Source organism: Camelus bactrianus, chromosome 11 (genome assembly GCF_048773025.1).
Source record: "Camelus bactrianus isolate YW-2024 breed Bactrian camel chromosome 11, ASM4877302v1, whole genome shotgun sequence".
Lineage (NCBI taxonomy): Eukaryota > Metazoa > Chordata > Mammalia > Artiodactyla > Camelidae > Camelus > Camelus bactrianus.
Genome location: NC_133549.1, coordinates 59,996,796 through 60,015,907, shown reverse-complemented (window position 1 = coordinate 60,015,907; position 19,112 = coordinate 59,996,796). Strand labels below are relative to the sequence as shown.

At 35.7% G+C, this 19,112-nt stretch overlaps 1 protein-coding gene across 14 annotated transcripts in view; it reads right to left on the bottom strand.

The window, feature by feature from the left end:
- Positions 1-19,112, bottom strand: part of CABCOCO1 (ciliary associated calcium binding coiled-coil 1) — a 129,304-nt gene that overhangs the window by 39,767 nt on the left and 70,425 nt on the right. The window contains exon 6 of one of the 14 annotated variants that reach the window (XM_074374066.1): positions 4,273-4,440. The exons of the other annotated variants lie outside the window; for them this stretch is intronic. Coding sequence (XP_074230167.1) covers positions 4,411-4,440 — 30 coding nt within the window. The 3' untranslated portion in view covers positions 4,273-4,410. Of the gene's footprint in view, positions 1-4,272; positions 4,441-19,112 lie in introns of those variants that run through there. 14 annotated transcript variants of the gene reach the window in all.

Sequence of the window (19,112 nt, the reverse complement as noted above, 5' to 3'; positions counted from 1 at the left end):
AAATTAACTACAAAACTGCTTTTGTGAATAACGGTGTAAGCAGCAACAGATTTTTATCGGAAAAGACCTTTCACCTGTAATCTATAAATTGTACTAGATTAGTTAAAAACAAACCAACCGAATAAACAGCAACTCTGAAAAATTTAGGTGGTATCTTTACTTGAGATTTGCACGTTTTACAAATCTGGATTGTTTTTCCCTTAAATGTGTAGGGAGAGCCCTAGACTGGCTCTGCCACTCAGTAGGGAGTCCAGCTGAGATGTGGTTTATTTGTAAAATGAGGGGGTTGGACTAGGTCATCTCTAGTGCAGTTACAGATGTTATATCCTATGTTACTAAGTTTCAAGTGGCTTTTTCTCTATTTATACAAAACTCCCAGTCGTAGGCCTATGCAGATCTTCAGATTCAGAATTTTTATGTCATGATGTAGAAGAATATTTGGATTGTGCACTTGGTACTTACTGAAATCTTAGACAGGCTGCAGCTTGTCCATTTATTTCTACTTAATTATCTTTTCCAAACGAGCTCTTCCTCCATTTGCTTCATCTCTCAGAGACATCACCAGCTTCTTGGTTACTGGACTCAAAACCTTGAGGTTGTCTTCAGTTGTTACCTCTCCCTGGTCCCCAACATTAAATCAGTCACAAAACATGTTGGAGGCACTTCTGTGATGTCTGCCAGATTCGCCCCCTTCTTTTTCATGACAGTGCGCATCGTAGCCTCCAGGTCCATGTACTTCCTAAGAGATCCTGAGACTACTCGCTCGTGCCCAGTGTGCACAGTGCTGGGAACATGGTGGGTGCTCCACAAATATTTTTTGTACGAGAAAAAAAGCACGGATGGAGGTGCTTTCCCAGCCCAGACAGTCTTGCCTGTGTTACCTCCTTTGCTGGGAGGGCGTTTCTTCCTTGTCCCTGTCAGTTGCTATTCCATCTGGCCTTCCAGGTTTGGCTCATTCACCTCAGTGACATTTTTCTTGTGCTTCAGAGCATTTTGCTTGTTTCTCTTGATAGTACTGGCCGCGTTGTGCCTTGAGTTACAGTCAGGTATGAGCGATCTCCCACCACTTTGTGGAAATTTCTTGAGGGCAGGGACCAGGTGTTACTGATCTTGAGACCCTGGTTCAGGCCTTTGTACACAGGGGGCATTCACTAGGTGTTGAGACCTCCATTAGGGTAACCATTTAAACATTTTCAGGGCTGCCAATTTCTTTGATCAGCGATGATTCAGTTTAAAAAGTCTGTCATGAAAAACGGTAATACCACTGGCAAAAGCAAACCTGATGGTTTACTGTTGCATCAGTGCAATGCCTGTATTTCTCAGTCACGAATAGAATCCTAGAGTATTTGCTTGATTAGCACAATGTCAAACAACTAAGCAGCTTCTCACTGACTTGACTGTGTTGCTTAAACTGACTAACCATTTTATAGACATAATGTAATCTAAAATTCTAAAGAATTCCTCAGAGATACTGCTCCCCCGCAGAATTCCTGATAGAAGTAACATCAGAAAATTGCTGGATCTTCTGAGTTGCCTGACTTCAGGGGCCATGATTCACACTGCTTTCCATTGGTCGTCTGCCAGCACCCCTGATCCCCAAAACAATGTGAATGGTACCCACTGGAGTTGGGGTAGCCCAGGCCACTACCAGGAAAATGAACACTGATGATGAAAACACCAGCTCTCGTTTATGGAGAACTCGCTTTGAGCTTGGCATTGGGCTAATTAGAAAGCACATCATACTAGATCCTTTGATTCATATTACATTGTGAGGAGAGGTTTTATTGATTTCATTTTTTTGGTGAAGAACCTAAAGTTCAAAGAGCTTAAGTAACTTGGCCAAGGTCACATAGCTGGAGAACATCGAATTCCATCAGAACTTGAACCCAAATCCATTGGACACCAGAGTCCATATACTCAATCCTTAGGGGCAAGTGAAACCCCACTGGTTCTTTATGGATCCCTGGAAATGTTTCCCTCCAGTTTATAAATGAGGAGATCGCTCCAAAACTCTTTTTGCTTTAGAAAAGTAAAATGCTACATGGGTACTAGATGTGAAAGTATAAGTTCTCTGGGCATTTCAGAAAGAGAATTTGTTCACTGGTTCCTCCCAGCACCATAGTGCATGGTTCCAAAATAAGTTAACAAAAGTAAGTCATGGAGAAATGAATTATTTTTTTAAAGATGGCAAGGTATAAAAAGCATTTGGTTTATAAAGAAATCTGAGAACATGCTTAATTCATCTGTGTAAACAGGAAAGACTAGGAGCATCAGTTTGCTTTTGGTGACTAAAACGGCATGTTCCTGCTCAAATAGCAATTTGTCCTATTTGTTGTAATTGTAATTACTGTTTTCATTGGAATCACAGTTTTGTTTTTTTTTTTCTAGGAACGGCGTGCAGAAAAACAACCAATAACCTAGATAGTTAAAAAACACATTGAGAAATGGGTATGGTTGTGTGAACAAATCTCTTGTGAATATTCCTCCACTGTGTGCTGCAATGTACTTTAAATCCATTTCCATATTTTTAATTAACACTTAGTTCCAAAAAACTTTCTGGAGGCCATTTAAATCACAAATGGGGGAAAAACAAATTTGCTTTATCAGAAAATTGACTATAGACTATTTGGGTAGCTTTTATTATTTTTACATTTTAATGATTAAAATTAAATATAGCCTTGATTACTCATGACAGAAGACAGTGGAATAATTTCCCTAGCTGATATAATTTTAAAGTCAGACCTGGGTGAAGAAGATACTAGTTCTGCTGCAGACGAGTTTCATTGTCCATCCTGCAGCTCTCGTTTCTGATCGGTTCCACCCATTTCTTAAGAAGAATCAGACAGTTGTGCCGAGTTCCTTCCCTAGCACAAACCCAGCGGCGCCTCGGCTTCATCTCCACAGCTGTCCTATAGGGACTACAGTGTTGCTTCTGTCCTGCGGATTTTGGCACCTATTTTCATAGTTTGAATCATTCATTTCTTTGAATGGGAAATAGAATGCACAAATATTATTTTTAAATGCTTTGCACCAAAAAACCTATATGGTCTGCAACGTTGAAACACTGCCACTGTCACAAGCAAAAGGCATAAATGCAACTCTCTGAGGATTCTTGTTCCTCCATGGTCCCTCAGCAAGGGCCACTGTCCTCATCTAGAAAATGAGGACAACCATAGTTACCCACCACACGGGGTTTTGTGAGGGTTAAACCAATGTGTGTAAAGCACTTACACAGTGTCTGCCATGTAGGAAGAGCTTAAAAGTGTGAAGCTTATTTCTTCTTTCTTTTTGATTTTCATGTCACCTATTTATGTCTACAATAAACAATGCTAAACAAAGCTCTTCGAGGGTAGGGACTTGGTCTGTTTTGTTGCTCTGTTCCCTACTTTACTGCCTGGCAGGTGGCTGATAAATAGTCAGAAAGTAATAAATATTTATTGAATGACTAAATGTAAGAAATCACCGTGATCTCATATGGTTAGTAAATCATTCTATTACTATTTCCTCCCCCGCTATACAGTCTATTGACAGAGAGGGTGCCATATTTTAAGATTTTTTTCCCCTGTATCTCTCCCCACGCTGTCACCATAACCTATAACTCAGGCTGTTCCTCCTCTGGGTGTCCAGCCCGGCTCCTTGACCTCACACATTCCTCCAATGCTAATGGTTAGATTCTTCCAAGAGATGTTCATGAAGTTATATGCAAAATGAATAGACTGTGGCAGTAAGACCGGAATATTAGGAAGAGTGTAGCCTGTTTTCCTGATGAGGAAATTATTCAGGCCAGGAAAACCCTTGAAGGATCGTTCCGGTTTTCACACTTGTATGAACACAGCCTCGCTATGAGGGGTTGCTAATGAAGCTGCAGAGTCTGGCCCAGCATGTTAATTTACTCAATTCAGGGAACCTCCCGGTATTTATAAATGAACTCTGTACATTAGGTAACTGATATTTGGATAAGAAAATCAGAAAACAGCACATGTTGTAATACAGTGCTTCAGCAGATTGTAGTAGCAATCAACTGTAGTAAAGCTAACACATTTAAGTGATCAAAAATAAGCAAGGACAATGAGCTACTGTTTTCAAAATTCTGCTAGATACAAGAAACCAGAACTAAAACCATTCAAATAATAAAGGTACATTGCAAAACTAAGTCAGTATTCATTGGGTTAATCTAATTATTCAGTTTACAACCAAGCCTTAACAGATTTGGGATTGGAGCATCACTGGAAACATGAGCCCTCTGATTATCACCCTTGCCCGAGGAGAAGGTGGAGGTCTTACCTCTGAAGGATTTGGTGTTCAAGGCATGTTCTGAAGAACAGATAGAGTATCAAAATGTTATGAAAAGACACATTCTATTTCTGTAGCTTCTGTTTTTTTATTTGAAACATTTTATTCTCCTTCAGCTCAGCAATGATGGTAAATACTAAGAAGTGGCTGGAAAGATAATATTTTACAGTAATTCTTTATTCCCCAAAATAACATTCTCCTGACAGTTTTATTTTGTTATAATTGGTTTGCTTATTGGTAAATAATTTTATTTTGGTTTTGGACACAGAAATATAGCATTGTAACTAACATATTTCTTTGTTGGATCAATTTTTGGTAGATCATAAGACATTATATTATTTTAACAAGAATTTTTAAAAAGTGTTTGCTGTTACATCTCTAAACTTCACCATCTCACTAGCATCTGTCAGATTTAATCACCTACAGAACTACTTTATAAAGATTACCTTATCAAAAAAAGTGTCATCTTGTGAGCTTAGGTGTGAGAATTGCAAAATAAAGCTGAGCTACACTAACAACTGCTGTGCTAATTTATTGTAAATTATGTTTTTTTGTTTGAAGAGATAAGACATGAGAAGTGTTTCTATTTAAATTCATTTCCTATTATTTTAACATAAATACCAAACAGTTCGACAAAAAAAAAAAGTGAGAACATAGAATATTCCTTAAATAGGTTCTAGTGACAGTGAAATTTATTTTCTAAGCTATCGGTACCAGTCATGTCATACTCTTCTAGGTGCAGAATCAGACAACACAATTAAGACAAAACATGGCTGCTCAGAATGCTAAATGGAAATTGACAATTGTCACGTGAAGAGTGATGATTTATAGGATATGAACTGGAAATAACTGCATAGCAAGCTGGTCTACAATAAAGCTTTAATTCACTGGGCTGACACTGTAAGCTCATAATGTGTTGACCTGGCACCAGCCATGATAGATTACGGCTGTTCAGAACACATAAGCATGTCCCTTTCATGAGCATTCTGGGAACCGTAGTTCAGATGACCCCCGTAAAAACAACTGCAATGGTTTTAACCAAGCTGGTTCTCTAAGAAATGAAAAAGTCATGGTGAGTCATTATATTATTAAAATTCAGAACTAGGTGGCAATGAATCACATGAAGTTATCACCTTTAAATCATCAGAGTATAAATTGGGTCCTGTAAAGTACCATGAGTCTCAATGCATTTTTAACAAGATGAACCTCTTACATAAACAAGATTTTATTATTATATTTATTATTATTATTATTAAAACTAGAGTGGCATTTAGTGCTCATAAAAGTGAAGGGCTAATGTTGCTAGCTTGAGCCAGAAAGAGTATAGGCCTGTATTTGTGGACTGCTTTATGTAGCTCTGCCAATAAATTTTGACCTATTCTTGTTCTTATGAGTCAATGCCAAACATGGGAATTTGTGATTCTAAAAAATGCATTAGTGGATAGGCAAGTGGTGAGAGGACTTCAGATCTTTATTTTTTAAACCTAAACTGGAATTTGAACTCAAGTCTTGAGAATTAGTTGCAGGTCAAGCCAACTGTTTCATTCCCTGTGCACTGCCTCCACCCCCCACTTTTTTTTTTTTTAAATACATTAGATCTTTCAAAGAAAACAGAGTGAAAGGAAATATCACTGAAGAGAAAAGGGGGAAAAAAAACCCATTTTGCTGGCTTTGCTATGATTTTCTGCTCGGAAGCTTTATGCTGTACCAGATCAGATATTTAAAAGAAGACTTTTGCCTCTTGTATACGATTTAGATTTCAGTTCGATTCAGTTGATCTGGGTGCATTCCATCCAGGCAGACCCATCACAAGAAGGATTTCTGCCCTCAAAGGAGTTAGTCTGGAGGTAGAGTTAGAAGGCAGGGGATAAAATACTTGTACAATCAATTATAACAATATGTGAAAATGGCTATAATTAGGTTAGAAGAGAGGACTCCTGGGAGGGTCACACTTTATTTAGCTGATGACTGAATGACTGAATTTTGTGCCAGTTAGGGAATCAGCCAGAGACAAGAGCAAAGAAGGGCAGGGCGCAGGAGTATGTGGGTGGGTACCTTGTCAGCTCGCTACTCTTCACAATAGCTACCCAAAGCCAGAGCAGTCAGTGGTATTAAACCACTTGCATATGAAAACATGTTAAAATAAACTTGGCTCTTGAAGAGCTTGAGTGTAACTGCTAATCACTGATAAATATTACTTTAATTAGAAAGAAGAACAGAACAAATACTATTGTTAGTTGATGGTTATTTTTGCTTAAAATGTTTATAGCTGGAGGGACACAAATAGACCTGGTCACAGATTATAAAAAATACATTTGATAGCTAAATATAAAAAAATCCAAATATTAATAACTACTGACATTTACATAGTTCTTTCCTCCCAAAGCCCTGGACAAACATTACCGACTATATATACACACAAGAATAGCCCTGAAATGCTGCTACTCTTTCAAATGACGAGATACTAATCCAAGACAAAAGTAGCAAATGGCTGATGTACTCAAATATAGGTCTGCAGAATACAGAAGTGCATTTAGAAATAAAAACTCACACCACAGTGCCTCCCTCCCAAAGGGTTTAACATATTTTCTTTGAACTTTATTGAATTACTGGTCTTTTTTTAAAAATCCATTTTCTTATTGAGACTCTTAAGGTATTTGTATTTTTTCTTAGATGCTGGTTTGGGACTGTTGTAGAGTCGTGAGTCCTTCCTGAGGACGTCAGCTCTGACTCTTCAGCGCTTCCTAGTGTGCGGAGGCCGATATGCCAGTACAACACAGGAGTGCCTCCTACTGAAGGGCTAGTTTCGTTTCATCACAAATCAAGATGGTTGGTAGTTAGCTGAGAAAAACTGTCTGGCTCAAACAAGTTTCATTTATGAAATATTAGATCAAATAGTACTGTTGCTGGGCTGCCTGGTGACACTGATTGTTGTTACTTATTTGAACAGAGTATAAATTACACGGCAATAATAATTTCTAAAGACCAGAAGGCATAAAATGTTTAATGTACACTCTTAGTGCTCTTACTATAAAATATTAATTATTTTACTGTATTTTCAATTTCATTGCATTTTGGCAATGACAGAAATATAAGTTTCTTGACATTTCCTGTAATAATATTATATTTTGGAAATTTCCAATTCAGGATTACAAATTACTTGCTTTAAATCTTAACACTCCTTCTTCCTCTATAAATCCTATATAACTTCAAAAGTTCAGTTAAACTCTCAACTCCTCCTTAAACCTTTCATAATTTTTTCAGAAGATATTCTCACTTATATGTTTATATGTTTTATATGTTTTTAAAACTCTCATTTATACAATCATTTCAGTGTGCCTTTACTGAGCATGCACTATAAACCAGCATTGTCTAGGTCCTGGGTCTTCAGGGATGATCAACAAATATTTCTCTATTTTTAAGGAGGTCACAACCTAGAGTGTGCATGGGAGTCTTGGTAGTGATGACATACAAGATAATTTGCAGACTGAAAAAACTACTAGAAGTATATGTAGGGTGTCCTGGAAATAGAGAGGAAAGACAGCTACTTTATTCTGGTTGAAGGAAACAGAGGAAGGGATTTAGGGTTAAGAGTAAAGGGGACGAGGTACCTGTGTTAAATCTCTAAGGATTAATAGGGGTTAGCACGCAGATACAGCTGGATAGAGAGAGAAAAATCCCAGACAGGAAGACAGACAGGGGAAGTATAAGTACAAAAGCACAGAGAGTAAGGAGAGCATTCCAGGACAAGGATGCACATGGTGTTGGTAAAAGTTGGGGTCAAACAGGCCTAGGTTTAGTTCCAGCTCGTGTTTTTAATAACTACACAACCTTTGGGCAAGTCATTTTATTTCCTACAAGCCTTTGGTTTCCACCTGTCACACAGGGCAAGTAACCTACTGACTGACAATCATCCAACTGGTAGAGCCCATTTGCTTGGGGATTTTGTGGGAACATACATCAAAAACCAGAACAATGGAAATAAAAGTTATTGTGTTAAAGTCTAACAACAACAAAACGAAATTTTGTTTGATGAGTTCTAATGTTTTAAGTATTTAAACATTATAAAGGTTCTAAATTTAAAATGTGATTTACAGTCTTTTAGATTAAGTCATGTCAAGAAGTAAGTGTATGTTTGTCTTTTGCTATAGCTACATTGAAATGATGGAGAAAAAAATAAAAAAGAAATCAAGGGATTTATTTTCCATATGTCCAAATAATATCTAGCAATTTTAAAGACAAATTTAGCAAAAGTTAGAACAATGTCTTTTCCCTCATCATTTGCTGAGAGGAAGCCTGCTTGATTAATGTAATTAAAGGAATGCTTGTAACTCAAGACTCAATTAAAAAAATAAATTTGGCCTTATTACTTTACTTCCAACTGGTGGTTTTCCTAGTGTGATTTTTGAGCTAAAATCTGTGGCTGCTTTGTTCATGACACATGAATTGTTTTAGCACATCCTTTCCCCTGCTGTGCATATGATTAAGAAAGCAGAGGTTAAATAGTGCAGTAAAGAATTGGGTAAATTCATTCTATTTTTGCTCACAGCGCGTTTTAGTTCCCCTCCCCCTTTGGGGGACTGGAAGAATACAGAAACCTATTATCTCCTCCTGAACTTATTTAAGACATGTTCTTAGGCTGAAAATGAAACCTCTCTCTCTTAACATTTTTCTAATACACTGATTTTGTGATTCCTGTACTATAGATATTATCTGTATTAGCAAGAAAACCAAATGCAAGTTCATCCTACCATTTATTGAGTGCACATGTGTGTTAGGCACTGTGATAAGCATTTTGCATACACTGTTCTATTTTTACTTGTGATAATCTTATGAGGTAAGGATAACCATTCTCGTTTTCAGGTGAGCAACAAGACACTCTGAGAGGTTATGGTTCAAAGACCCCACAATTAGCAGGTGACAGAATTAAGATGCTAACCCTGATCTATTTCATTTTAAACCTAAGTTCTTATCCATTTGAATTTTTTTTTGAAGGTAGAGTATGATTAAAAGGATTTAAATTTCGTTCTGGTAGAGCGTCTTGCCTAGAGTTGCTGCAACACACATTAAATTCAACTGAATGAAAATGCTATGCTCAGGAGGGCAGAGTAGTCAGTTGCTGCCCTCTTTGAGTTTACAGTCTAACGTGGGTGTGACTATAACAATGAGGTATAATATGATAAGTGGCATGAAAGGCAGTGCAGTATAATGAGGAAATCATGACAAACTCAGCATATCCAAAAGAACTCTTTGCTTCTGCCCTTAAACCTGTTCCTTCTCCAGTCTTCCAGATAATGGTGCTGACATCCACCTAGCTGTTCAAATCAGAATCATGGGGGTGAGGGGCATCCTTGATTCCTCCCTTTCTCTTGCCATTTACATCCAATTCTTCAGCCACTCCTTCTAGATCTGCCCTGAAGTACACCTAGAATCTACTTCTCTCCACCTTCCCTGTCACCACTATGTCCAAGCCACCCAGAACGGAGCCATCCGGTCTCCCTCACGGGTCTCCCTGCTCCCTCTACCTGGTAAGAACCAGGTACAAGGAGCAGCCCGAGCAGGCTCTGTGGAGCCTGAAGCTAAATTATGATACAAAATTACATACAAAAGTGAATATATAGAAATCACCCAAGTGAAAATATAGAATAATAAAAGAATTAACAACAAATTACATGACAAATTCCACAAATACCACAAAGTTAAAAAAATAAAAGTTGTCAACTGCTTGATCTAGACCTATAATACATTTTTCTCTACTTTGGGGGCTTAATACTCTAATCAGCATTTCATATGACAACAATTTTACAATATTATTTTTCACAGAAAGATTAGAAAGATTAGTCAGTCTTTCCTCTGGCTTGGTTAATGGCAATTTTTATTATTATTGATATAATTTAGAAAAATTTCAGCTGCACAACTCATTGTTGGTAATATCATGTACATTTTAGGATTGATGTCAAATTTCAAAACACCTGTAGCTGGTTTCCTCCTTATATGAACTGTAAGACTTAAGGCTCTTTTCAGGTTCTCTTATTTAGTGAACAACTTAAAATAATCTTTACTCCTTGAATGGATGGCACTCATTAACCAATTTGTGTCAGTGTCTTCACCGTAGAGGCATATCATACATTTGAGGTTATCGTCATTAATGTTAGTATTTTTTGTAAAAAGGCAAGAAATTAAAATCTTTTTACAATGTGTTCATGTGAGTCACTCCTCCTCACTAATTGGACTATCAAGCAATCTAGCCTATTCATTGCTTCTATTTAAAATGTATTTCTTCTTATTGAATTACTACTTTTTTATGATCTGAATTTGGTGAGGGTTACAATTTACTCATTGATGCAAGAATAATTTCTATTGATTTAATTTCTCATCTGTATTGCTCTTATTTCATATTCTACTATATTTTGAATTTGTCTCAGTTCTTTAATAAATCAATTTAAAGATGACAAAAGAAGCTACTCTGAATATAAATTCAAATCAGAAGTTGTAATTTCTCACTTGTTGAACTAAAACATTCCAAAAGTCTGCCCAAATTGCAGTTAAAATGATATATTCAAAATTTATTGAATAAAATGTTTGCATTTCATTTGCACTTGGGTTTTTATTCCAAGTCTTCAAAAATATACTTTAGAGTTCTTAAAACATCATTTAACTCCTATTACAAGACTTGAATAACTTTTTACACAGCTGTTGATTATTAGAATTTTCCACAGACTAGCTTCTACTTCCATACATTTCAAACCTGGTTTCTCCACCACTACTCACACATGTCCAGGGTCAGGCCCTAAAGGACACATTCACATCACAATATGACCTTTGTATCATGATGTCATAGTGGGTGGTAGAAGCTATACTCACACAAAGAAGGCTAGATTAACATTATTACATGAGTTGCCTCTCCCAATTCAGTCAATGACCTTTCTAATGTACTTATCCAGCCGTTTATCTCCAACTGTCTGTAGGAAGTTCATATTTTGTCATTCCAGTATCATACTAATTTTAACATATTTAACACTAAAGTCATCATCACAATCCTTACTATCATAATGAAAAATTGTCTTTTCTAATTATGCCAATGGCACAATTACTTTTAGATCCTTTTGTTCAAATCTGTACAAGTTTTGATTCGTCTTAACTTCTTAGTTGTTCATATTCAAAGTGTCATCAACTTCTATGTTAAATTTTCTTTAGAGTATTTCTTACATACGTCCGTTCCTTTCCATTTCCACTGCCATATCCTAGTCCTATTTTTTATCATTTCTCAATTTCCTAATTTATCTTTCTGTCCCTAATCACTTTTCATTTCACAATGTTGTATACAACATTGCCAAGTTACTTTGCTCAAAATACTACTTTTATCAATTGCTTTTTGTAACATTTAGATCATAGTTCTTACCAAAGATGGAATAAAAAAGAGCTCAAATTTCTGAGGAATTAAAGTTACTTTTATATCTATCAAATATTAATTTGGATGAATTGAGTGGAAAGCCATTCTGAATTTGACAGCTGTCTGATTTATGGAATACTTTCTAAACAGAACTTCACTTCCAAGTGGTAGTAGTTCTCAGCCTCTCCACCAGATTCCCAGACAATTTAGCCCTCATGCCCAAGGCATCCACTATTTATAATGAATTAGCTTCTCTCCTATGCATTTAGCACTTTACTAGCTGTGTACCATCCTTGAGAAAATTAATAGTCATGTAAATAATTTTCTGTAGGACTCAGTTCTCTTGCAGAATCCCTGTTAAAAGGACTGGTATAATAGCTGAGATAAACTGCTATTAAAATGTTACAAGTAGAGATTCTGGATATACCTAAATGACTTAGAAAAAGCCCACTTCATTTATAATTAGCAATGTCCATTTGCATCTAAACAGTAAATGCTGACAAATTTAAACCCTGTCCTCCTTAAGGGGGCTGTTTATAAACAGCCTCTATGTAATACTATCTACATTATGTGCCTTTGTTCTTTTATAGACTGAAGTTTTACTATTAGCGCAGACCAGAAGATATGTCTGAAATTCTACATTATCTGGGTTTGAATTAATGAGTTTTTTACTGTTTATAATTTGTTAACTGCTATAACATATATTGTCCATTATAATTGTTATATAATATAATTTATACTATGATAATTTTTATGTTAGAATTATATGAAAAATACAAATATTTTGAGAGAAGAAATTGTGATAAAATACTCTGATTCTGGAGCTATCACTAAAACGTTTTAAATTTAAATTTTAAAATTAAGGGTGTTTGCTAATGATATAAAGTAGTGACACTGGCATACTGGGATAGCATTTAGCTGTTAAAGTGACAAATTTGGCAGCTTTAACAAGACACTAGTTTATCTTGTCTTCACATAAAAGTCCAGAAGTAAGCAATAGAAAGCTGCTACTTTGGCTCTACTTTATTTAAAGTCTTTTGGAGTCTAGGCTCCTTCACCTTGTTCCTCCTCTATGCTGGCCTTCATTCCTGAGATTACCTCATGGTCCAAAATGGTTGCCCCATGTGATGCCATCTCTTTCATATTCTACCCAGAAAAACAGGAGAAAGGCAAAAAGAAGGGTATGAGAACCAATATTGCTAAAATGGCCATACTGCCCAAGGCAATCTACAGATTTAATGTGACCCATATCAAATTACCCAGGACATTTTCCATAAAACTAGAACAAATAATCCTAAAATTTATATAGAATCACAAAAGACCCAGAATTGCCAAAGCAATATTGAAGAAAAAGAATAAAGCTGGAATAACCCTTCCAGACTTGACAATACTACAGAGCTACAGTGATCAAGACAGCATGGTATTGGCATAATAATAGATATGTGAATCAATGGAACAGAACAGAGAGCCCATAATAAACCCATAGACCCATGGCCAATTAATCTTCGACAAAGGAGGCAAGAATATACAACGGAGAAAAGATAGTCTCTTCAGCAAATGGTGTTGGGAAAACTGGGTAGCAGAATATAAATCGATGAAGTTAGAACACTTCCTCATAGCACAAAATAAACTCAAAATGGCTTAAAGACTTAAATATGACAAGACACAATAAACCTCCTACAGGAAAACACAGGCAAAACATTCTCTGACATAAATCTTAGCAATACTCACCTAGGGCAGTCTACCCAGGAAATAGAAATAAGAGCAAAAATAAACAAATGAGGTAGAATTAAACTTATAAGCTTCTGCACAGCAAAGGAAATCATAAGCAAAACAAAATGACAACCTATGGAATGGGAGAAATATTTGCAAATGATGTGACTCACAAAGGCTTAATTTCCAGAATATATGAACAGCTTATGCAACTTAAAAACAAAAAACCAAACAACCCAATCCAAAAATGGGCAGAACACCTAAACAAGCAATCCTTCAGTGAAGACATACAAATTGCCAATAGGCACATGAAAAAATGCTCAATATTGCTAATTATCAGAGAAATACAAATCAAAATTACAATGAGGTATCACCTCACACCAGTCAGAATGGCCATCATTAAGAAGTGCACAAACAATAAATGCTGGAGAGGGTGTGGAGAAAGGGGAACCCTCCTATACTATTGGTGGGAATGTAGTTTGGTGCAGCCATTATGGAAAACAGATTCCTCAAAAGACTAAAAAGAGATTTAACATGTGATCCATCTATCCCACTCCTGGGCATATATCCAGAGGAAACTCTAATTTGAAAAGATACATGCACCTCAATATTCATAGCAGCAATATATTCAAGAGCCAAGGCATGGAAACAAGCTGAATGTCCGTGGACAGATGACTGGATAAAGCAGCTGTGGTGTATTTATACAAAGAAATACTACTCAGCCACAAAAAAGAATAAAATGCCATTTGCAGCAACATGGATGGACCTAGAGATTGTCATTCTAAGTGAAGTAAGCCAGAAAGAGAAAGAAAAATACCATTATCACTCATATGTGGAATCTTAAAAGAAAAAAAAAGGACACTATGAATTCATCTACAGAACAGAAACAGACTTGCAGACATAGTAAACAATCTTATGGTTACTAGGGGGAAAGGGGGTGGGAAGGGATAAATATGGGAGTTTGAGATTTGCAAATGTTAGCCACTACATATAACAAAGGATTAAAAAAAGTTTCTTCTGTATAGCACAGGGAACTATATTCAATATCTTATAATAACCTTTAATGAAAAAGAATATAAAAATGAATATATGTACATATATGCATGACTAGTACATTGTGCTGTACATCAGAAACTGATACATTGTAACTGACTGTACTTCAATTAAAAAAAAAAAGAAGGGTATGCTCCTTCCTTTTAAGGATAATTCCATTAAGACCCACACTTTACTTCTGTTTTACGTCCCATCAGCCAAAACTGTTTTGGGTAAGTTTACTTACTTACTTACCAAAAATGAGTTTGGGAAGTGAAGTCTATCCTAGCCAACTACTTGCCTAGCTAAAAATCTTCTGTTAAGGGAAAAGGGGGAGAATGGATGCTGAGCGACAATTTGGAGACTCTACCACAGATCCTATGGTCCTAATTTTGATGTGTCTTCCAATGATCTAATAATAAATCATATATACTAAATTCTTACCTCTTTTGGGGGAGGAGATTGCCAGCAAAGTACACCCAATTGGGCAGGGCAAGTTTAACCTGCTGGTTTTCAGCCTTGCTTGTACATCAAAATCACCATGGAGCTTTTAAGAACTAGAGATGCCAAGCCCTATCTAGGCTTACTTGAAAAAGAATCATGGTGGTGGAGGGGGAATCGAAAGTTTATTTTTAAAAGCTCTATAGGTGAGTCAGGTACATGGTCAGGTTTGGATAGGGTTCCCTTGGTGGGATGTCTGAACCACATTATTTCAGAACTAAGAGAAGGGACTAAAGGAAAGACTGAATCAGAATTTAACCTCAGATGTTCCTTTCATCCCTCATTTATCTGATTTGGTGACCTGTTCTTGTCTTCCTTATCATCAAGACTTCAGAGTAGTTTTGCTACAGCTCATGTGATAGAGGGTACAATGAGGGGAACAGGAATTTATGATTAAAAAAAAGTCTCCTGCAAGGAACTTAGATGATAGACAATGACAACATTCTTAGCTACAAAATGACCTACTTGAAGGGAAGGCCATCATCTTCTTCAAGAGGACCTCCAGGGTCTATGCCACGGCAGAAGCTCAGGAAATGTCACCACAGAGTAGTATCTAAGATGTACTGTAACCAGACTGATTGAGCTCCCTAAGTCTAGCTGTGCCAGGGCTTTTGGTGGGAAACTAAGACTCAAGATTTAAGGATTGCCATTACCTCATCTTAGACAATTTCACCTTGCTGACTTTATGATTTTATTGACAGAAAGCTGCTCTCAGGCTTGCCTGGAGTCTAGACAGAGAGATCAAGTTCTTGCTGAACTAGCTCTCTTAGGAGACCTATGTGTTCCCTTTTGACTATGGCCCATGTGATCCTCTTTTTGTAAATGCGTTTGAGGTTTATCCTGGATCCCTTTGAGGGAAATTTTCTAGCTAGGCCCCAATTTTATTCCGGTGACTTTACTGTCCTACAAAAATACCTTAGATTTCACCATTGCTTGTCAGTGGAACTCCCTGTACTTCTGGCCTTGGAAAATTCCATTCTTCTCCTGGATTCTCTTTAGAACACAGAAGAATGCTCAGCACAGAAGGATGCTCAGTAGTAACATGCTTCAGCTAAAAATTTAAGGTTACTTTTAGGTTAGGTTGAGTTTCTCAACTATGGTTCGAATCTCACCTGGTCTCACTAATGAAACGATTCTTACTGAAGGAAACTAATGCCCCCCAATCTGAGACACATTATCTTATTTTTGTTTTTATTTTAAGATTTTGTCCAATACTTCAAGTTTGGATGAGCTTACTCATAATCTCTTTGATTGTGGCTACTGCTTCAGTAAAAGTTCCATTCACTTCTCCAGTTATGAATGTCGCCAGTTGCCTAATAGCCTATAATTACAGACATTTAAACTTTGAAAAACCAATGTTTTTTCCTTTCCCGTTTGCAGGAGACAGATTTAAAGAGATTTATGTAAAGAGACAAAAATCCATTGTATTTGTTGTTGACATAAAATGCTGCAGATAGCATTCTGGTTTTTGTCTTAACTTTTTTTAGTGTTTTTTTTTTTTCTTCTTCTACCTCTTCAAAAAAATCTTAATTATGTTCTAGTGGTTCTTAACACCTGTTTAATTTCCCATTAAAGAAGTAGATGAGCTTTATGTTTTGAGTAGGCAGCAGAAATCCTTAGCATTAGCAAATGGAAAAGCTTAGATAGTAAAGCAGTGGGCCAGTGGAGAAAAGGACTAAATACAACAGAGACTATTGGACATTTAAATCCACTAATCTGAGAATTTTGTACATGTTCAACTTGATTATAAATATGCACCAAGAGTAAAAAGGTACTGGGAGACACACACACACACCCTCACACACACACAAACGTGCGCGCGTGCGCGCGTGCCATATACAGTAATTAACATTACATTCCCACACCCCTGAAATTAAGAATAAAAGAAGATTTAGAGCTGAGAGGAAAAACAAACCAAGTTATTTTAAAATAAACACCTAAAATGTAACATTAATTTATCCTCAGAAAAATGTCTAAACCTTAAACTGGGACAAAAAACTTGAGTTTGAAAAAAGTCACCTCCTGCATAGTTTTTTGGTATATATAAATTAGTGTACATTTCAGACTAAACTTTATTGTCATCTTTTCTGTTGTAATTTAAACATTTTATAGTCTTTATGCTTAAGAATAAAACTCTGTTTTTGTTACATAAATCTGAAAGTGTCTTAGCTAAAGAATTTATCTTTCTAGTTAAGTATTTGATTACTCTCTTTCCTCTTTATTATTTAATTATTTAAGGAAAAATCAAGGAAGGAAATACATTTCAATAAAATAATTAAGAAACAGATAAAAAGTTGACATGCCTCAATTTGTATTTTGAACTGTATGCACATCTTTTAAACTCTAAATGCTTTTATATTTTAAAAGTAATTTAACATCTACTTAGAAATGAAAAAAATAACCAAACTTCAATAATTTGAATGTAACAATTTTGTCCCTTAGTTTGAAAATCATTCTCATGGGCACAAAAATAAAGTTTTAACCAAACCTCCACAGGAGGGCACTATAGTGTGACTCTGGTATAAACTGCAACTACAGAAACCCATTCTGTCATTATCTGATCCTTGATTAAATGTCTAAAATAGAGTCCTTCTCCTGAATTAGAAAATTCTAGTTTTTAAAACTCAAGATCGGTAGATTTCACATGTAGCAAATTTTTTTTTTGTTAAAAAAAAAAGTATAGGTAATTTAATCTTTCTTCGTGGCATATATTCAACATAAAATCTTATCTCAAAATACAGCAAAACTGGTAAGATGCATGGTCTGCATGACGCAAACCCTAAATAGGTTAAAATTATACAATATTGTAACAACAGGAATATTTTAGAACTATCAGGCTAAGCAATCAAAAAAGATATTACAATAGATAACTGCAGTTATTATGAGTGGTATGTATTTATAAATAACTTCCATAAATGGTATATATAAATGGTATTACTTACAAATGGTATATATTATTTATAATGGTATATCTAGCTAACTAAACAGTGGATAGGTAAACCAATCTTAGTGAATGTAGAAATAAAAATCAAAACCTAAATACCAAAGCATTTGCAAACTGGTTCACCTCATCCCAATAATGATCTGAAAACATTTGCTGTAATGATAAAGATGGTTCAAATTAAGATTTTAAAAAATGCCCCTGGTCCTAACTTTCAATTTCACTAGTGTATTTTCAAGTTGTTCTCCAGGAGATAAAATTTTTTGATATTTTACTAGAGTTAAATCAATATAAAAGTAATTATAATTTTGGCAGTTACCAAGTGTCTTCACGGACCTTGCCTTATTATTCTGAGGACTAACAGAATACTGTGCAAGTCTAAGTAAGCTTGACTGAATGAAAAGTTTCATTAAATTTAAAGAGCAACAGGAGCAGTGGTTATAGACACAGTGCTATAACTTTACATAACAAATCTGTTTCCATTAAGGAAATTACTCATTTCATTATAGTTATGCCAAAAAATGGCATTTAGATAAATCCCAATAATGAAGGGAAAGACTGGTAGAAAGTTGCAGTGATGAAAATCCCCGTATCAATGGGCTTAACTTTTGGGTGGCACATATCCCTCTTTACCGTCTAATATCGATAGCTTCAGTGTTCTGGGAATTTATAGTTCAAACAAATGATGTAACCACAGTACAAGTCTGGCAGCTTTCTGAATCTGTATTCTATATTAGAAATGGATGGCACCATATTTTCATACAAATGCAAAGCACTTACTTAAAACAGAGAAGTTTGCTAAACTTTTGATGGTTCACACCTGGGCTGAATAATTAAATTTGTTGGTAATTAAAATGCTAGTTCATCACTCCCCTGGGGACTCAAGGCAGACTGTTTTAATTTAAATATCTTTTCTTTTAGCTCATACTTACAGATTCTTTAGCCAATAAAGAATTCAGAAAGTAGATTTAAAAGTAATAAAAAAATCAGAAAGTAAGACTTAGATAATCTGCTTGCACATAATAAAAATTATTTAATATATTATTCTTAAGTAAAGTTGGCAAATATATATAGTCAGATACTTAAATAATAGAATCATACACAATCAAGGTTTTCCTTTGCTTTTTAAAATCTGGAATCTAGCTAACCAGAACATTTAATTTACTGAACTTTTTGTTTTTTAGAACTTCTCTTTAAAATTTTTTCCCACTTGAGGGTGTGGAGAAAAGGCAGCCCTCC